The sequence below is a fragment of the Ambystoma mexicanum genome, chromosome 4p (assembly GCF_040938575.1).
Source record: "Ambystoma mexicanum isolate Mex_15411 chromosome 4p, UKY_AmexF1_1, whole genome shotgun sequence".
Taxonomy (NCBI): domain Eukaryota; kingdom Metazoa; phylum Chordata; class Amphibia; order Caudata; family Ambystomatidae; genus Ambystoma; species Ambystoma mexicanum.
In genome coordinates this window covers 225,046,108-225,068,118 of record NC_090927.1, presented here as the reverse complement: position 1 = coordinate 225,068,118, position 22,011 = coordinate 225,046,108, and the positions used below count along the sequence as shown (strand labels likewise).

Below are 22,011 nucleotides of genomic sequence, written 5' to 3'. Positions count from 1 at the left end.
CATGCGACACCAGCCCGGCTTTATCATTGGCCATACCAGATGCTTATATGATCCTAAGAACAGACAGAGACGATGCGTGAGGAGGTGGAGTAGCACTCATCGCTAAAAAACAACTGGGTGTGAAGAAAATACTCAACCACCAAATATTCTCCTCAGTCTCAACCAGATTTCTTAGCTCACTATCCTTTTCACCAAGGGCCAACAGCAACCCAGACACGTGTTTAGGCCTGGCTGGGCCTCATCAGTGAGGTGGGGCTGTGCCTCTATGAAACATGTGTCTGGGGTTGCTGTTGGTACTCTTGTTCAGAAGAGAATTAACTAGCATTTCGGTGCTGGACACAAAGATTGATATGATTTGGATATTTCTCTTCTATGAAAGCGATAGTGAGCTAAACAAATCTAGTTGAGACTCCCCTGTGACTCAGTCCGGTTGAGAGACTCCCAGAACCCCCTGTTTTGCATATTAAAAAGTAACTTTGGGTCTCACCCTAAGTTACTAGGGTAATCCACACGTGGACCAATTGCTCACTGTTTTTAGAGAGGCACAGCTCCACCTCACTGAGGAGGCCCAGCCAGGCCGAAACACGTGTCTGGGGTTGCGGTTGCTACTCTTGTTCAGAAGAGAATTGGCTGGCATTTCGGTGCTGGACTGACCTTGAGCAGGACAAAGACTGACATGTTGTAGATATTTATCTTCTGTGAAAGGCATAGTGAGCTAACAAATCTGGTTGAGACTCCACCGCGATTGAGGTTGGTAGAGAGAGTCCTCGAAACTCCCTGTTTTGCATATTAAAAAGTAACTTTGGATGTCACCCTAAGTTACTAGGGTAATCCAGACATGGACCTCTTGCTCACTGTTCTTAGAGAGGCGCAGCTCCACCTCACTGATGAGGCCCAGCCAGGCTGAAACACTTGTCTGGGGTTGCTGTTGCTACTCTTGTTCAGAAAATAATTCCTTAGCATTTCGGTGCTGAACTGCCCTTGGGCAAGACAAACACTGATAACTTGTAGATATTTCTCTTATGTGAAAGGCATAGTGAGCTAAAAAATCTGGTTGACACTCCCCCGCGACTGAGGCCGGTAGAGAGACTTCCAGAACCCCCCTGTTTTGCAGTCATAATAGGCAACCTCTTCCAGGGCTGTCCCCTTCACTTCCAAACCCAATGATGTTACCCCAGACTTCCTTAGCCGAAACACCATAACCTTGGTCTTACTCCTATTCAAAGTTAATCCCAGCTGGGAGCAGGCAGTAACACAGCTCTCCAAGCTTCTTTTGATACCCATTGGAGATAAAGGTAACAGGACCGAATCATTGGTAAAAAGTAGAGCTGGCAAAGCATCCATGTCTAATTTTGGTGGATCCAGTTTTGCGTCCTGACAGTCTGCCAACAGAGCCAGATTAATCTCATTGATATAAAGGGTAAACAGAAGTGGGGCAAGAACACAGTGTTGCTGCACGCCTCTGTTGACTGTAAACTGGCTCGTGGTCTGTCCCGCTGGACCCCATCCCACCACAGCAGAGTTGCAGGAATAGAGTTGGATAGTCACTGCCACCAGATGGTATGGGAGTGGACCCCCTGCTTAAAAAAACCCCTGAGAAAGCAGGTCCCTAAGGACACTGTCAAAAGCAGTCTGGAGGACAATGAAAACTGTGTACCCTTGCATCTTTTTTAGGACACATTATTTCTGAAAGATCATATGGATGTGAAAACGCTGATCCACAGTACTCATCCCCTGCCGAAATCCAGCCTGAAGATGGTAGATGAGGCCCTTTGATTCAACACACTCCTGCAATTGCTGGAAGACAACCCTGGCGAAAACCTTCCCTGACGCATCAAGGAGCAAGATGAGCCTGTAGTTGCTTTGCCGATCACGCCCCACCTTCTTATGTATGGGTACAATCTCGGCACAGTGCCAAGATGCAGGGACCTTGTTGGGGTTGACCACTGATTGGAAAAGCTTAGATAATACGAGCACCCAATGTTTGGCTCATCCTTCCAAAGGTCAATCAGTACTTTGTCAAGGCCAGGGGCCTTTTGACCCTTCGTACTCAACAAGGCACTTCTCACCATAGACAAGGTAATACTAACAGGTGGACCACTATCGATCTCCGATTCAACCACTGTGTGCACTAGACCTAGTCAACAGGGACTGTCAGAGAGTTCTAGTAGTGCAGAGTCTGACGGGCTGCATAACGCCATCAGATTACAGAGCTCATCAATGGACTGCATGGCGAAGAAGGCCATTCTCGCAGGACTGTGGCTGCTCAGGGAAAAATAGAGCGTAATGGAAGACTGGGTTTCTGTTCTCCCAAGGCATTAGAGTGGAGATAGAACTATGCTCTCACTAGAGGAGCACCTGGAACTTCCTGAAGGGCAACACAGCAGGTGGTAGTAAAAATGCCTGCAGAGGGGGAAGCTCCCTTACCCTCCTAACACCCCCCCACTACCAGGGTTGCAAACGAATATGATGGACAGTCGCCAAGCAAGCATGGTGGCTAGACACTTTCGAACGAGCGCTGTCTACAAGCCGCAAGAGCATTAATAAAGTGCCCTCTAGCCCTAAGGAAAATCTCCAGGGCAAAGAATCCCCTGACTCGCCATTTTACAGCAGCAATGAGAAATCAGATGTCTCCATAATCTAAGAAGTGAACGAGAAGAAGCAGACAAAAAAAGTAGGAAACAGAAGAGTAGTAAAGAAGACAACTGAGAAGGTCCGTCAGACTAGGTGTTCGACCCAGGATTCGTTATTACTTCCAATGGCCTCAGAATGGGAACTGCCAACCAAGGCAGCAAATTACCTGAAGAAATGGCTCTTCAAACCATTAGACTGGGAAACCAGAAACAAGCTCAGGGCAGAGTACCTCAGGCCCTTGCGACAAGGGAAAATAGCAGAGACGCCAGAAATGTTCCACACATGCTAACGTTCATGGAATTGACGGATCCTGGAAGGCCTGCCTAGGCAAACTGCTAATTATAGTCGGCCCCCTGGCAAAGATGCTATAGGTGGCAGAGGAAGCCAGAGAGCCATTAAGCCTAACCCGCCAGGATGTGTGGATCTAATGGCCTGAGAACCATTTCCCTTCTTGGTAATTCAAACTGTGCAGCAGCCGGCAAGCGGAGAAGATCCATACTCATCAAGATAGACGCCAAGATGGGTGAGTTGGCCAGATCGGAAGCAGCAGTGGCCGCTAAGGGCATGCTGTTCTGGGAATTCTTTGTAAAAGATAATGCAAGGTTTGCTAGCACTTAGGCCACTTTGGGCAAAGCCCAAGCGTCACTCAAGGGAGGATTTACCCAAAGGTTTCCCAAAGGGCTGGCAGAGAAGGGGGTCACTCAGCCTCCTGGGAATTCAATCTGAGGCTTTTCAATAACAGAACATTCCGGCATAGGCAAGAAGACAGGAAGCCACATCCTTTATTTCCCCCACAAGGAAGAGGCAGAGGCAAAGGATAGGAGGAATGCCGGCAGGCAACAGCTTGCCCATTCAGGTGAGAGTGGAGGCATTAACGTCTGCCTGCACAATCAAGTGCAGCGACTCCACTGTAGGGGGAAGGCTAGCACTGCACCTAGCAAAATGGCGAGAAATCACTGAAGACTCCTGGATTCTGGAAATGATTCAGGGCGTCCATTTAGATTTTAATCAAGATCCCGTGCAAGAACGAACACACTCTGATCCAATTTCCTTTTCAGAGGAGGTCCGAAACCTTATGGTGAAAGAAGTCAATGAACTTCAAAAGAAGCTCACGATTGCCGCAGCTGAGCACCAGGAAGTTTTTGTAAGCAATCTTGGTTTAGTAAAGAGAAAGCTTAAAATAAGGCCTGTTATCAATCTCTGAGCTCTCAATGCATACCTGGTTTATCAGCATTTCAAGATGGAGGGTATCCATCTCCTCCAAGACATTCTGCCAAAAGGAGATTTGCTAGCCCAAATAGATCTGTGGGACACTTACCTGGGGGTACACATTTTCAGGCCTCCCTTCGGCGTTTCCTTCATTTGGCAAGGACAGTGATGGGAATTCACCTGTCTCTTGTTCTGTGTCTTGTCCGCACCATGGTGCTACACTAAAGTGCTCAGGCCAGTAGTGAGCAGATTGCCTGAACAAGGAACAGGCTGATAATTTCATTGACGAAATCTGCATTACCTCCCAGGACAGCCAGTTGCTTTGCTTACAAGGGAGTCAAGCAGCATACCTTCTGGAAGACCTAGAATTCTTAGTGAATTGGGAGGCATCAGAGATTCTCCCTTCCCAAAAACTGCAGTTTATGGGGTTCCTGATAGATTTAGCTCAGGTTATGCTTAAACTCGCTCTGTTTAAGATAAATGCCTTTAGAAGGGAGATCAAATCGGTCCTAGCACGGGATTTTCTTGTCCCTGTGAGAACAAGCAAGACTAGTGGGCCACCTAGCATCCTTTGCCCAGGCACTCTTCGCAGACCCTCTCACTACCGAGCACTCCAATGGGTGAAGGTACACCCCCTCAGGAAGAGGCTGTCATACAATCATAGAATCCCTCTGTTACAGTTAGCAAAGACATAGTTATCCTGGTGGTATCACCATATGGAGGTTTGGAATGGGAGAACGATCTTCGGGTACTCCCTGGACTTTGTGATCGAGTCAGATGCCAGTCAGAGATGCTGGGGAGCCCGCCGCAGAGAGATTTCGTCCATAGGGAAACGGTTGAAAAGGGAACTCAAACTCCACATAAACTGTTTGGAGTTACTGGCAAGTTCTTTTGCACTGAAGTGCTTAACTCAGAACAGGGTCAAATGCTGTATATTCCTGAAGATGGATAATGCCTCACCATTAAGATATATCAACTGGCTAGGGGGAACAGGGTCCAAGATCCTAGCGGAATTGGCCAAGGAAGTGTGGCTCTTCTGCTCGGAGAAAGACATAATGGTAACGGCGGAATATCTTGCGTGCCTTGCCAATCAGGTAGCAGACTGGAATTCAGAGATTCCACCGTTTAGCAGTGGGACATAACAATTTTCCACAAACTGATGCAATTAAGGGGTCTCTGTCAGACAGATCGCTTAGCCTTGTGACTGAAAAGGCAGCTTGTACAGTTTTACAGTTGCTGGCCAGACACGGTAACGCTAGTGACAGACACTTTCCTTCTTGTCTGGTGGCCCCAGCCAGTGTATGCTTTTCCCCTTCACGATGATCACGAGAATGCTAGCTCAAGCAAGGAAACAGCAAGCAAAACCGGTGCTTATCACACTTGCCTAGAGGGGTCAAGCATGGTTTCGAAACCTCTTGGAAATGTCTATAGAAAAGCCAATCCTTCTTTCTCAGAAGCAAAGACTCAGTAGGTCAGCCTCACCCATTCGTTTTGCAGGGGTCACTGAGACTAGTGTTGTTGTAAATTAAATTTCAGGGATACCTGAATGCTTCATCAAGGAATCCTGGGCCAATACCAGCTTGGTACAAATGGCGTAGTTGGTGTATGGCACAGGATATACATCCTGCTAGAGCAGAGGTTAGTCAAATGGTAAAGTGCCTTGTGGTCCTAGCAGGGCAAAGCATACAGAACTTTGAACATGTTCAGGTCACTATTTTAGCAGGACACACATATGTGAGAGGATTTCCCATGAGAGAACATTCTCCCACATGCAGGCTGATCAAAAGAGTTAAGTGTATGTGACCTCCAACACCTAGGCATTTGCACTTATGGGATGTTAAGGAGGTCCTGCAGATTTTTCAAAGGTTGCCTGACAACGTCAAGTTGTACAGGACAGTCCTCACAGCCAAGGTGACAACACTTTTTTTGCTTGTTGTATTGCAACATATTGTCAGACGTCAAGACAGTAGATATTAACAGTAAACGCTACTCACCAGAGGGAGTAACCTTTGATATCAGGAAAAGAACCAAAACAGCTATCACGACAGTAACCTATTTGGCATTCCCAGAACAGCCTACACTTTCCCCGGTCTGAAGCCTCTAACGCAGATGTTTAGACCACCTGGAGAACTTTGGTATTCATCTCCCTTTGGAAACCCTACAAAGCAGTCTCGCCAGCTACCCTAGCTAGATGTGTGAAATGGTGCATACAACAGGCAGGTCTAGACACAGACTTCTTCAAGGCTCACTACGCTACAAGAGCAATGGCTTCTAAAGTCTTCAGCCTCAGTGCCTGCCTGGGAGACATCCTAAAAGCTGCGGATTGGTCGAATTCATCAGTGTTCAAAACCTTTTTATTTCCAACCGATCGACCAGATATCCTTGTTGGTGGTGAGCATACTGGAGGCGTAAAACTTCACATCAGAGTAGCAATTGCCTGCCCAACAACTGGCAAGTCTGTGTCTGTGCTTCTGCTTTCTTCTGTAAGGCCAAATGTCAAGCCAGCAGGGTCATGAGGGGATGATTCGGCACATCAGATTTGGCGTAAGTTCAGTTCTGAGTTGCATGTTGATTCTGTTGCAAAGCCGAAGCAGCTAAAGAAAGAAGACAGGTCATGGTGGAACCAATCAAGGAGCATCAGTGTGCAGAATTGGTGGATAGGGTCACATGATGTGAGCGCCCAGAGCATTCAATTTGGAACTACATAAAAAGACTACTTTCTCAGAAATGGTAGTTTATTTTTCAAGTTCACAAGGTTTAAGGGTTTGCTGCTCAAGAAGTAAAGAGTTGAGTAAAGCATATTACTTTGCCTCTGTGTCTTTAACAGGATTGTGATTTTCCTTTATGTTCTTATGAAAAATCGATATTTTCATCACTGTAGTATGTTGTATATGTTGTGAGAAAGAACACAACGAATTGCATGCCGCAGTACATTTTAAGTCCTCAATCATACTGTTTTGTATTCATTCATAATTTATTCTGATTTATGTTTCAATGAAGTGGAGTTCCCTGCCTGTGTGCTGGAAATCTCTTCTCACGAGGTGACAGAATGGTATTCTCCAAATGATTTCTGTGTGGGAAAGCCTATCACCATCTTGGGCCGCAAGTTCATTCTCCATGACTGTGATGAATTTACTCGGTGCTACTACAGTAACGTACTGGGCAAAGCTGATATGCAACCAATTGAATTGAAGAAGAAGACTCCAGAGAAAGCAAAACAGGTACCATTTACATTACCCATTCTTATGTACCACTTTCACTGTATTACATCCTCTTTAGTTTTGGAACCAATTTGTGGTCAAAATGATACGGCGTAGTGTGACGTTTATGCATTCTTCTAATATTACAGAATACAAACTGTTTCCTCCTGTTGAGCATTCATTCAGACACGTTTAGACCAACCATGATATCCCGGCATTAGTCAAATACTGACTAAATAATCAGCACAACCAAGTATTCATTTAATTAGGTTTTGCCTGACATGGCAACATCTGGCACAACCTGATTGATTGAATACTTCTGTCACGCTGTTCCTAATACCAAATTTGTTCCATCCTCGCTACCCTAGCACCATGACTGATGAGGTCAAAATTGCTCATGCTGTGAAATTATTTTTTAACTGAAACGGACAGACACCGGCTGAGCAGTCCAGCAAACTTTGGACAATACATCTGAAAGGCATGCTGTTTTACTTAAGTGTTAGTTAAACGTCCACTTTTAACCTGTAACCTTTGCTTGCTTTTCTGGGGTTTGAACCTTGTGTGCTTAATCCAAAGCCTCAATGAGAGTGTGGCTATGTTTTTTATGTGCCTTAAAGTTCCCCCCTAGTGTTCCAGAGAAGGTATTCCATCTCTATTATTTGTGTGGCTGCGCTGATGATATATTTTTGTGCCTGTGAAATATAGTTCCAGAGGGTGTAATCCATTTTTACCTTGCTAGGTCCTTTTTGCCCCCTATCCTTCCATTTCACCAAAATGGAGTTTGTCTTTGTTTGCCTAGAAGACCTAAGAGATCACATGACCATCCCTAGTTCCACGTTTTGCATGTGAGAGGATGTGGCCTCTTTAGCCACTGGATGCACTAGTTCTGTCTGGCTTTTGTAGATGCCTGCCTGGGATGGAGTAGATTCAATGTGTGTGTGTGTGTGTGTTCCTGCTTGTGTGCTGGAAATCTCTTCTCACAAGGTGACAGAATGGTATTCTCCAAATGATTAGTCAGAAAGCCTGTCACCATCTTGCGCCGCACGGGTCTTTGCTGCCTTCGATCCTTCAACCACACCCCCAAAACTCTTCTCCTGGTCCTGCGTATGTGGCTGGCTCTTCTCTGGTGTGACTTCACAAGCTTTTTCTTCAATATTTGTTCTTCCTTGGGGTCTTCTGAAGCTGAGCCCATTATCAGAAGTTGAATCCTGTGCCTGATGATGACCTGAATGCACCTACGAATACCACTTACTGCAGTGCCTCGCCTCTCACCTTCGCTGAATACTCATCCTTTCCCAGGTATTGGGGTTCCTCCTGCACTGGTGTGTCCTCTGGAATGTAAGGGGGTCACCAAACGATGTGCACAGCCAAACCGCTGCTGCAAAACTGCTCCTCTGACTCTCTGGTGTTGCTGACAGGCCTCTGCTTTGTTTGTGTTTTTCACCTCTTAATCAGCAAGGGTCTTCTGTGGGCCTCACTTCACCGGAACTCCAGACATTGCTCCTTGGGACACTTTCGCAGAAGGTGGCTTTTTTCTGCCAAAGACTGCCCCAAATATGGACAACTGGTCCCCTTGATCTCCCTTGAAACTTTCTGGCCTAAGATAGGAAATGTGTGTTGCATACCTACCACTGCAGTTTCTCTTCTAGGAAAAACTCTACACTGAACTCGGAACAGTATTCTTAAAGCTGATTTACTTATACATTACATTGTTGCATCTTTTATTTTACAAAGTTTACTAATCGGTAAGTGTAGTGATTTATTTATTGCCTTTCCTTATACAAAGAGGATATGTTTGTTAAAATATAGTGTGTGGACATTGAGTATTCATGAAAAGTGTTTACTATACCTGTTAACCACCCCACTCCACCTCCTCAGAGTTAGCAGAGTTAGCCCTGTGCTGCTCTGCTAAATTAATAATTAGCAGAGCCTGGTGAGAATGAGGACATCACTAATGGCACCAACGTCAGGAATATACACCTAAAGCCCCTGATCACAGGACTTGAAGTTGAACTGCAGTTGTATCTGAGATAGAACACAGGCATGTTTTTAAATCATTTGTCACATGCTTGCACTACTTATATGCATACACAACAGTACTGCACACACACACCCAAGCACTGCACTTTACACATACAAAATCACCCCCGTATTGTTCTGCACATGAAAACACACTGCCCTCAGGACTTACTGAACTGCACACAAACCAACCCAGGATCTGGCATTGTTTTTCTAACTAGGTGTAGTGGACCCTGGGACTACTATGCTAACTGGGCATATCCATGGCAATGGTGAAACCCCCTGCTGAACACAACCATTGGCTAAGGAAAGTCCTATAATGGCTTAAAGAACAGGGCTTCATCCTCAATTGGAAGAAGTATGATTTTAAAAGCAATAAGCTGTCTTCGGCTTTACGTTCCAGACAGAAGGTGAAAGATCAGTGACATTAAATCTGTGCCATCTCCCTAGTACCAGTCACAAACCTGAAACTTCATTGCATAGTTAACTACTGTAGCAGGTTTATCCCCAACCTTGCTTCCCTCACTGAGGTGCTGCAACAACTAACCAGGATGGCAGAACCATGGGAGATCAGCAGGCTACAGCGTTCCTAGCGACAAAGGCTGCCCTAGAGCAGATACCACAATGGCTTACTTTGAGCCAGAGACAGATTGGACTGGTGAGGAATGCCAGCCACCTTTGTCTTTGGGCGGTGCTTACTGAGCTCACCCATGCAGGTGATGTAGTCACTCTTGCCCTTGCAAGAAGAACCTTCCCCTGCCCCAAAATCAGATACTCCAAGATAGAAAACCACTGGGCGATAACAGAAAAAGTACCCAACGATTTGATAAACAATGCCTGGCTATGATGTGGGTAACTGAGATTTTGTTTAGAATCCTTAAAATGGTGTGAGTGCTGAGGTGAGCGCTGAGGCAATTGATGACATTACCTGGTATATGATACCAAATCCTGGCATAGGATATGTGTACCATAGCACATCATTCCAAACTCGTAAGTGGTGGTACTTTCTTCAGCATTGGATCTTTCATAGATTCACATGCTGTTTGAATCTTCCACATAGCCAGGCTTGGAATCTGCAATAATATTAAAGCAGTTCCCTTTGAAATGAAGAACTTCAATAACTTTAGTGTTCTCTCTAGGTCATTTTTGGGTCATTTACCCTTTAGCCAATAGGCAGTGCCTACCTTAGCTCCTCCCCTGCAGGCCATCTTCAGATAGATTCTTCAAGTTTTTTATTTTCATTTGAAGATTATCTGCAAATTCTATAACCTTCAAGGTGACTTTCATATCATTGGAAAGCTAGGATAAGTACCCTTCTCTTCTGGGGATTGGAATGAGAAGGTATGCACCCATTTGGTGCTGCCCATCCCTGTGCCCCCCCCCAGGATTAAGCCCTCCATGAGTGACTCAGTTTCACCTGCCTTCCTAAGAATATCTAAATTGAGGATCAACATGAGAAGTGTCTGTATGGTCTGTACCTGCTCCATCAGCCACTATTTTTCAAATAAGACTTTGAAAGACTGTCATATGAGACTAGTGGCCTGACAGGATTTAGGGACAGTGGTATCACACTCTGCATCTGTACGAAGACATGCTTCTCTTTGCTACAGCAAACCACAAGAGTGGGCTCCCTCTTCCAAGAGTTTGAGATCCCACAAAGAGGCTTCCTGTCGGAAAAGGGCGAGGAAAGGTGATGCTACCCATTCTCTTTCTGCCTATGATAAGGCTGTTTTACTGCATACATCTTTGTCGCATAAGAAACCAGCCTCATCAACGAAGTCGGCCGTTCCAGCCCCTATCTCCTTCCACACACCGTTTGTCCATGAAGCATTCGTCCACAAAGCTGAAACAGTTGACTACCCCATCAACGCCTTCCTTGTTGACCAAGGGCAAGCCCACCAAGTCTGCTTCATCCACCATGATGACGAAAATCCCATTGATGACTGTGAAAATTCCATCGACATCCTCGTCAACAACCACAATTTCGATGACAGCCACCACGTTGATGACCACGCAGCCACCTGCATAGTGCACCTTGTCCATGGCTTTGTCACTGACGTCTGATGTCTCACATCTCATAGAGACACAAAGATCCATTCTTTATGCTCAATCCCTAGGCTCCTCTGGCTTTTCCCAGTCCATCAAAAGGGCCTCCAGAGGACATTATTGAACTTGTGATTGACACAGATTTTGAGGGCCTGGAAGGAGTTTTTTCGGAAGAGGAAGAAGGCCTTTCCACATTTCTTTCTGTGCAACCACCTCATGTTGCTCCTTTGCCTGCTCCACCAGTGCCTGCACCTAAGCTTCCAGATGCTCATGACCTCTCCCGGGACATATTGTCCACTGTGCAGATGATGGTGTCAGAACTGCAGATATAGTTTCCCTCCATCCCTACTCTCAGAATCAGCCTCCTGTCTCACCCCGACGTTGCGCGCCTCCTTTGGTGCCACCTCATTCACAGGATTTTTCAGACCCTGATACTAGGGAAAGCTTTGACCAGGACATTGCATCCACTCACTCTTCGTATGATGACCTGATACAAGCGGATGGTGAACCTGAGGAGCCTCCTATCAAGGGCTCTCCTCCCGATGAGGTTGGAACATTTCACACAATCATGATCAAGGGGGCTAAAATGTTGGATCTCTTCCCCCCTAAACAATGGAAGGAAGTTTCCTCTGTAAACTCAAGGAACAGGCACAGAAGACCATGGTGTCTATTCCTGTCCTGGATGACATCTAGGAGGATGGCCTACTCACGATGAAGAACATGTTTACTGTGCCTTATAAAAAGGACAGGCTTGACAAAACACATAGTGCACTTGACTCTACCTCCTACTGTGTCCGTACCCAACCCAGTCCTGATTATGTCATGTCCGCTGAGGCACACAAGCAATCAAGCAACCCTTCCTTTCTGTGTGCCATTTCCCTGGACAATGAAGGGAGACAATTGGATGCCTTCGGCAAACAAAATCAGCTCTACTGCCCCTACTACCATCAAGGCCACACTCTCCATCAACATTCAGTCCCGAGACAATCAGCATCCTTGATTTCTTGTCTAATAAAAAGAGTGAGGAGGCTTTCGCATTACTCCATGAGGGTGAGGATGTGCCCGACCACTCCAACTTCATGGTGGTTGACTTTGCCAATACTGGTTTTTAGTAGATGGGAAATGGTGTTGTGCTGCGTCACCAAGGGTAGCTCAAAGGCGCCAGCTATGGACCAGACATCCAGACCAAAGTTGTAGACATGCCGTTCGATGGTGAAGACCTCTTTGGAAAGATGGTACTGTTTAGGCCATCAAAATGGACACCGATATGGCTGGGTAGTTGGGCACCTTACAACAGCAACCATACCATTCTTTGGCCCAACAAGGACTGCTTTTACAGATCAGGATATATAATTATAGGCCAGCCTATCGTTCCCAAGCCCATAGATCAAATAATGTTCCTTCCGGGCACAACTTCAAGGCCAGATCCTACTCATATAGGGGCAACCAGCGATGCTGTGGCTCCTCGCAGGGGGATGGCCAACTCAGCAAGCAAGTCTGACCATGACACAGACCCACCCTCCATTCCACACCCCAGTTGGAAGGCGCCTTTCTCGTTTTCACCATCAATGGAGACAAATTACCACCAAGTGGGTGTTTTCTCTACTAGAACATGGCCATACCCTGGAGCTTATACGCACACCACCCACCACTCTACCACAAGGATAGAAAAACAACTTTCAACACTGCAATTTGAGCTTCACGCTCTCCTATCAAAAGGAGCGACAGTTGGAGGACACATATTGCCCCATCCAGTACCACCACAGGAAATACCTCAGATTGACTGTGGCAGGACTTCACTACCAGTTCAAGGCTTTAGTCGTTGGCCTCAAGTTTGCCCCATGGGTGTTGACCAAATGCCTAGCCCCAGCGGTGGCACACCTCTGGAGGTCTGGTATATATATCTACCTGTACCTCGATGAATGTTTGGTCAGGGCCTTGTGACTTACCTTGTCTCAAGAACACACAAAGGCCATGATGACCTTACTTTCATTGTTGGGATTCTCCACTAATTATAGCAAGTCCTTTGTGACACCCACCCAATGAATTGTTTTTATGGGAGCACGGTTGAACATAGTCTCTTGTACCACAACACTGTCTGTTGACAGGTTCAAGTCCATACTCTACAAGACACATTTGCTGTCTCAATGTCAAGTCATGTCGGTCCTGATGCTGAAATCCTCCTCCTGATGCTGTCCTCTTACATCTTGCTCATTCAACACTGCCAGCTGTTCAGGGGTTTCTGGATGCCTGCTGGCAACAAATCACTGGCCATTGGAATGACAAGCTGTTCCATACGCATCCGTTGCACAATGCCCTTTGCGGGTGGTTGATAAGCACCAACCTCACACAAGGAGCTCCATTTGTGACACCTGAACACCAGGTCACAGTTACCACTGATGCATCCTTGGATGGCTGGGGAGCCCCATATCAGTGATCTTCACGCCAGAGGCCTCTGATCATAAGGGGAAAAGTCCTTACAATGTCAACGTGGTGAAGTTGAGGGTGAAGGTCTGGCCTCTGAAGCCCTTTCACCTCCACATTTAAGGGTAAGTGGTTGGGGGTTTACAGACAACACGATCACCATGTTCTATATCTGGAAGCATGACAGCACTAAATCTCCTGTCCTGTCCACCGAAGCACAATCCAAATGGGCTCTCTCTCACAGGATTTTCCTGCCTCCATTCCTAATGCCCAGCATCCACAACTCCATAGTCAACTCCCTCAGCAGAGAACTAGGTTCCTGCCATGATTGGTAGCTCCTCCACAATCAGGATTTGATCATCTTTCACACACGGGGGATGCCAGACATCTACCTCTTTGCAACCAGGGAAAACTCAAAGTGCCTGGCATTCGTGAGCAGATTCCCACAACCAGGCAGCCGACTTAACTTTCTTGGATGGGCACATTTCTGCACGCGTTTCCTGTTTCCACTAGTGCAAGAGTCCTGTCTGTCTTCAAACAACAGTGCTGCAGATTGATACTAGTGGTACTGGTGTGGCAGAGGCAGTTTTTGTTCTCGTACCTTCTCACTTTGTCATCAGCTCCGCCGACCACACTCCCCCCCCCCCCCCCTGCCTCCCCACATGCAACCACATGTGCATGTTCGGGGTAAAATTGGTTTAATTCCTATATTATAGTATGCACTTTTTCTGTCTCTTTGGCTGGACACTCGTCTTCAACTTTTACGCTCTTACATGGTGTTCCCCAAGGTTCAGTACTGGGCCCTCTTCTCTTTTCTCTGTATACTACCCCTTCCCTGGTTCTTAATATTTCTTCTTTTTTAATTTTTCTTACCATCTGTATGTGGATGACCCACAAATCTTTCTATATTGTTTGTCCTTTACTGATTCTATTAATTCTTCACTCTGCCTGTCTTCTTGCTATCCATTCTTGGATATCGTCTCACTATCTACATCTTAGCCCATCCAAGACAGAGGTTCTGTTTTTTTCTGCTTCGACTATTCCTTCTCATCTTCCCCCTCCTTCTCTTTCTTTTCCTCCCTATTCTCTTGTTATTTCTTTCTATGTTTGCAACCATGGTGTTACTTTTGACTCTTCATCATCTGTTTTTACCCATATTTAATTTATTTCTCACTCCTGCTGCTATCAACTTTTTAATATTCAGAAAACTCATTGGTTTCTCACTTTTGTTCTTCTAAACTTCTTGTTTCTTTTCTAGTGTTTTCTCTCTTGTTCTACTGTTCTTCTTGGTCTTCCTGCTTCTCATCTTGCCCCTCTTTGGTCGATCAGTCTTCTGTCCTGGTTCTTTGTTCCCTTGCTCCTCAGGATTCTATTACTTCTGCTTTAGTTTCTTTGCAATGGCTCTCGTTTGAAAACCGTTTACTCTTTAATTTCCTCTGTATTGTTTTTAAGTGTTGTGTGGCCTTTTTTCTCCCTATCTTTCTCCTTTAATTTCTTTCTACTCCCCTACTCATTCTCTTAGTTCTGAAGCTCTTTTTCTTTTTACTTTCTCCCTCGTCCACCTTGTGCTTTTTCACGATCCTGTTATTTTACTCTTCTGGACCCAAAAAACTAGGTCTCACTTCCACTCTTTGTGTTCCATAGCCTCTTTTCCTCTTTTCAAGACTTGTCTTAAAACCTATCTTCATACCCAGTTATCTGTTGGCCCCTAACGATTCATTCATTTAATTGTACTGTTGGTTGTTTTTGTTCAGCGCTTGGGCTAGTAAAAATACAAAAACAAGGGATCAGTCCTTCATCTTGACTCTGCCTCCCTCAACTTGACCCCATGACTCCTGCTTCATTAGAGTTCAGACATGTAGATATGCCCCAAGACTGCAGGGATATCTTAGCAAAGGCTAGGCACCCTCCACCATCTCCTGATATAACAGCAAATGGAAGCGCTTTTCTGCATGGTGTGCTACTCACAGGATGGAGCCCTTCCATTTTTGGCCTCAGCAAATTCTGCCCTATTTGCTCTCTTTGGCACACAGTGGTCTGGCCCATGCCACGGTCAAGGTTCACCTGGCTGTGATTTCCCGTTTCACCCATGCTCCTGCTAGACCTGCATTGTGGTCTAACTGACTGATCAAGGAATTTCTTTGGGGCCTCTTCGATACTTTTGCACTAGTGCGTGCTCTGGCTTGGGCGCTCTACGTTGTACTCTCCAAATTAATGGGACATCCTTTTGAACCTCTCCATAAGGCTGACACCAATATTTTGTCATAGAAGACCACTTTCATGGTCGCAATTACTTCCAGGCACTCTATTAAACCGTCTTATCTTGTCTTCCACACATCTAAGGTCTTTTTGAGGACCACCCCTACCTTCATGCCTAAAGTGACTGCCTCATTTCACCTCAATGAGCCTATAATACTACCAGAACTATGCTGCCTGTACCAAGCCATTCCACAAATCCTCACAGCTTTTAGTGGTGTTTAGTCCCAAGGCTGTCAGAAACTGGCTCACCAAATCCTGCATCGCATTATGGCTATAGGCTTGTCTTTCTTTTGTCCTCGGGAAGCTAACAGGCTGCTTCCCAGGCGACCAAGGGCTAATTCGACGAGGGATGTCTCGTCTACCATTGACTTCCTCTCTGCTGTCCTTCTAATGGGCATGCACAGGATGGCAATGTGGAGGTCTGCCCACTCCTTCACAAGATTCTACTGTGTCGACAGAGACACGATGGCAGAGTACAGAGTTGAACAAGCTGTCCTGAGATGAGGAGGCCAGCATTGAAACAGAAGAAAGACTGGAAGAAGAAACCTATCTGGTCTAGTTGTTGAGCTCATTATCATGGAGCCGGGAACTTTAAAACAGGCTCAGCTGAGAGGTATGTCGGGAAGCAAGGCAAGTGCAAACAAGAGTTCCAAGGCAGAACCTCTGGTAGCGAGAAGACACCTTCCCGAGACGCTTCGAGGATTATGGAGCGTGGTCGGTCCAGCGAGCAAGAGGGGCTCCTTGGCAGTTTGAGGCAGAGCAGAGAAAGCAGTGCGAAGCTACCGGCAGTGTTGAAGAGGCTGCTGAATGCTCACCGGTGCAGGACCACTGACCGCAGCTGACCGGAGCTCCACAGTAAGCAGCAGGGAAGCGAGAAAACTCTTGAGAATGCCGAGTGCAGAGGGAACCACTTCCTATTGTAAACCCATTTGGTAATGATTTCGGGCATCTTGGAGTCCTTACAAGAAAGGGATTAGCTGGATCTTGAGGGCACTTACCTCCATACACTATTTCCATTCAGACAGATGATTGTAAATTCTTGAGGTCACAATGAGAGCTTGAAAATGTCCTGTTTTGTCTGAATCTTTCTTCAAGGCCCAGTCAGCGGCGGGAGGGCACATGAGAGTTCAGGGATTTACTTTGGATCCCTATATAGATGGCACATTGATCAGAGTTCCCCCATGCCTCCTCTATTGGAGAAAGTATGCGACACACATTTCAATTTAGATTTTTAAATAAATCAAAAGAAACACAACGGTTAGCTGTGCAGAAAATTCCTTTTCTTGGGATGGTGTCGATATGCCTGTAGTCCTGGCATTTCCACCTCCAGAAATGTCTGTTGTCATTAAAGAAACAGTCATGCGTTTTTTAGAACAAATCCACAGTACAATCCAGTTTGTTTCGTTATGACTAATTCAGAACGTTCTCGCCATCAATCTTCAGTTTTTCTAATGTCACTCTGACTGGGACATATGAAACAAAAGTGGTGGCTCCTACCACCCAGCCAATTGGTGACAATACATTGCTATTCGTATGTCTACTGAATATTACAACCAAGTTACACGAAATGCTTCAAAAGTAAGTTGAGCGTCCCTTGACTTAGAAGTTTTTATGTGGACTTAATCCATAGATATAAGACAGAGCAGTAATTTAACTCATAAGTCCGCTTTATTAATTTAGCAGATCTTTTTATCTGTTTGGTAGACAAACATCTTTAGTATTATTACTCTGACTGGGACAGGTATGTCCAGATATGAGTACCGAGCCTGCTGTGCTTAGAGACCCAAGATACACTGCACCGTTGAACCCCAATAGGGTGAAACATGCTTTGCCTTGCTTGTGATCCCATGCAATGGTGATGTGACCTAGCAGTTCATGTTGGACTGCCCATTTAGGGCTGGGACCAAACATATGGTCTTTCCCCTTATGTAATGGTATAGTAGGCTGAACATTGATGGTCGGAAAGGGTTTCCCAGAGCAGTGCCAGAGGTTATGATTAATTAAACACCTTCAGTTTTGCTTGTGGTCTCTTGTGTTCATGTGGTGACATTTGCTTGACTTAAGATGCAAGAAATGTAGTTGCCCATTCAGTGCAATGACCATTGCGATACTCTGCACAAAACGTTTGGCAGTTTCTGCACAACTACTGCATGCGTTACAATGGTGAACTCAAGAGATGACTATTTTACTGTAGGTGCCTTCTCAAGGTCATCCTTCTCAAATTTCAGTGGCCAAGGACAACTAGCAATCCAGATTGGGCACATTGTGCTGCACATCAGGTTCATGGATTGTGGATTGTGGTCTGCAGAAGAAAGAAACACCACATACATAACCCAGTGGAGAAAAAGCAGGAGCGTGGGAGTTTGAAGGAGCAGAGCAGCACGGGGTAGAAAGGAGCTTGAGGTGCAGGCGGAGAAGGGGAAGCTGCAGAAAGAGTTGGAAGTGCCTGATGGGAAGAAGAGAAAGCAGGAGAGGATGGAGTAGGAGAACATCCAGGAGGAGAGAAAACAAGAGAGGTTGGAGGATGAGACGAAGCAGCGAAACCAGGAGAAATCTAAATCTTCTAGAGCGAGGTGGAAGAGATGGATGGAGAAAGGAACATTAGTTGGTGGAGAGCAGAAGCAGGAGGTAAAAGAGGATGATGATAGTGTTAATGACTCCAATCAAGCATTCCCACTAAATCAGTGCGTTGTCTGGGATTGCTCAAGGGAAGCCCTTATTTATATATTTTTATGACAAGTTATAATCTGGATGATGAACCCTTGTATAATGCCCCTCTCTTAGAATCCCCCTGACCCCACTGAGCCAAGAAGTAGGTTTGTTTTGCAAATTAAAAAGGTTTATTTGAAAAATTAAACAATAGATATATATCACACTTTTATAATAAATTAATATTTGATATCACACTTAGACATATGACAGTGATCAACAATGGATGATGTTATACTAGCACACTGGTTTAATTACTTAGGAGTAGTATAGAGGATAAGGTAGCTGAGAATGCTTTATGGTTTCAAGGAGATGCAAAGATGAATAAAAGGCAGTACAGAAATAAACTTGATATGATTTCAGCAAAAGAAAATATGATCACTTTTTCTCTGAAAATTCACTCCCCCCCCCCTATGCAATGTAAGGAGATGGAAGTAACACACACAGTCTTCAGGAATACAATCACAATACAATACGAATTTCAGTTCCCCCCTAGCACCAGGGATGATTTTGAAACACAGGCGAAAGACTTTCAGGTGATTTGCAAGGGAGTGAAATATGCTAAAATTGATTTTAATTCCCTCTAGAGGTTCAGGGTTAGTGAGAGATACTTTGAATGAGTTCAGGTCCACACGAACAATGATTAATGAGGGATTATCAGGTTGAAAACGGATTTCAGTAATGGAAGTAAAGGACAGATCGTTCTACACGTGGTTGAAATGAAGCAAAATGTAAAATCGCGGCACTTCTTTTCAAGTGCGTCGAGCGCAATTACGGAGGCGCTATTAAGTTTAGATCTTGTTGGAAACTGGGAATCTTAGCTTTACAATAAAAGTTAAATTTCGTTCCTAGGATGCACGGTTCCAAAGATACAGACGATTTTGTAAAGGTAGTTTTTCAGAAATTAAATTACAGTTTCGGAATGACAGATGCGCTTTGAAAGGTTTGAATCAACAGGAGGAACACACGATTTCTTATGATGCAGTTCTAAACAGGTTCAAATGTTTTGAATCAGAATATTTTAAGCTAAGAGATGGATTCTGCACAGTTCTAGCTGGTTACTCACACTATAAATTTGAAAGGAATGGCCTCGTCACAGATCTGGTCAACAAGTTTAGCTGCGGTCCTCTCTGCTCGGCGGGTCAATCAGGCACCGGTTCTGTTCACAGCGGTCTGGTCTGGGTCTCTGGTTCTGCTGGTCTGGATCAAGTAGATTCTGGATACCACACTGCTTTCTGGGTACGGGTTCTGTTCTGGATACACAGGACTCTTAGCATGCAGCAAACCGCACAGCCCGGCGGTTGAATAGTTTGCAAAAGATTTTGAGGCCTGCAGAAGAGTTCAGCTCTTTGGAGTTTTTGTTCTGGAGTTAGTCTGGATCTCTGGAGTTCTGGATTCTGGAGTTCTCTGTCAGTGTGCTGCGCAGGAATTCAGTTGAAGGTTGGAAAATTAATCTCCCTACCTGGATTTCAGTGGTCCTTTTTATGTGTTTTGAAAATGGGTGTGTGCGTGGGCATAACTAAGCCTGCCCCTCACAACTTATCATTGGCCAAGTTTTCCTCTCCCCCTTGATTGGGGAACTGAGTTGTGTGTCAGAGTGAGTCATCAGGTGTCATCTTTATGGCTTACAGAAAGAACACTCCCATTTTCAATTTGCACACAAATCTATTTCTGATCCAAATACATATTTCCCAGATACACAATTTGTTGAAATTACGTACACACATCATATATCACATACGGTAGTCTCTGTTCCAACTCTGATGTTTCTAAGAGCTCGGATTAAGAAATGACAACATTTTGCGCTTTTTGGTTGGTTTTCCAATATTGGATTTTTACCAAAAATTACACAGATGTACACCATCTCTCTACACATATTCCAGTAATTTACTGTGTCTCTTGCATAAACACAGTGTCTGTAGTATTAATAATTAGCAGGGTTTTGCCTCAGAACATCACAGAGCGACCAGATGAACCTTGAACTGTGAGTAACATTGTCATTTTTAGAATCTCAAAGTTGTACATTTCTGTCATCTGGTTACAATTAGTTATCAGTATTTTTATAAAACATATAATTGCCTTCAATTCAATTCACAAAAGTGTCTGGGTCCGCCCCCAGAACTGGGGGAGTCCGGGATCATGTCTCTCCTTTCAGGCAGAGCTCTGTTTACAGTCCACAGGGAAGTCCCCTCCCTCTCAATCAACAGGGCCATGTGATATCCTGCCTCCTGGTGTGGTCTCTGGGGTGTTAAGAGTTCTCAGGAAAGGCATGTCTTTTGAACTTTTAATTACATAAGACCCCCTTCTGATTAATGCACAGTTCTGCAAGACAGCTCTCCTGTCAGAGTTTAGACCGCTAGCGCCGGTTAGTGTCCAATGCCGGTACTGCACCTATTTTTTTTAGGAGTTGTCTTGAATTAATTCCATTTCAAAAAGGGGATTTTACTTGATAGTATATGATCCTTGCTTAACATTGTTTTGATGGGAATCCTTACAGTAGAGTGGTGATGTGGAACACCCCACAAGAAGGTTGAATCTTTAGAGTGGTCTTGTGAGCCATGATTTTAGCAAATTTTTGACATCAAGAAAATGAATTCCCAACAGCTCTGGGTTGCTTTTGGCAATCAGGATTGCCATTCCCAATGGTTTCAGGCTACTGTGTGTGTAGCCCAATATTGGTTTTAGGCAGTGCCCTCCTGTGCTCACAAACATAGGCAAAAATGGATGGCAGCCTCTTCTTCATGATTCCCTGTGCACTTTCTGGGGAGTTCTGGCCATCATGATGTTTTCAATGCCAGTAACGCACAGTTTTGTGGTAGGGCTTGGATGCATGGATAAAAACATCCCACAATAGGTAGCCCTTGGAGGTATTGGGAGATAGCCACAAAGTAAGAAAACACAAGCCTATCTAAGTCCCAGCTTAGAGAGTTCTTTTCCCCTCTTTACAACATTGTCATACCTCCCATTCATTGGAAAATCTATATTTTCGCCATCTACAGATGAGGTTCTACCGACTTACAAAACAGAACTGGCCACCTCCAAGTTGTTGAGCTCTATAATTTCCCCCTTTGAACTGGTATCTTAACAACAATCTCAGGCTGTCATGATTGTTAAAGCTAGATAAGCTTCCAGGAGCATGCAATCCTACTCAAAACAGAAAAAGAGATTTTGTTCTGAAACCAAAATCGTAGGAGCTTCTTACATCCCATTTCAAGATGCCTCCAAAACTGTCATGACAAGCTTGCTGAAATCCACAGGAGCTAATGCTGATCCCACAGGCCCTCACCATGAGTTCCCTGCTCAACCCTATATTCACAGCTGAGTCGAGAACCCCAGGGAAGGGAAAGGGCTAGTGGATAAAATAACAAACTCAGACACTGCTGACCCCCGACCTTCTGGCCTGTCTCAGGTACCTGTAGTGGAACAAATACACCTGATTGCAAAAACATATGAACTATATAATTATGCCTTTAAATAGTTATCTATTACCTGTTTTGCCTCTGCTGTTTGC

General features: G+C 45.0%; 1 protein-coding gene across 2 annotated transcripts in view; it reads left to right on the top strand.

The window, feature by feature from the left end:
- EFHC1 (EF-hand domain containing 1) overlaps positions 1-22,011 on the top strand; it is a 285,060-nt gene that overhangs the window by 157,440 nt on the left and 105,609 nt on the right. For both annotated transcript variants that reach the window (XM_069605742.1, XM_069605741.1), the window contains exon 6: positions 6,844-7,064. In XM_069605742.1, the coding sequence (XP_069461843.1) occupies positions 6,844-7,064 (221 nt within the window). The remainder of the gene's footprint in view (positions 1-6,843; positions 7,065-22,011) is intronic.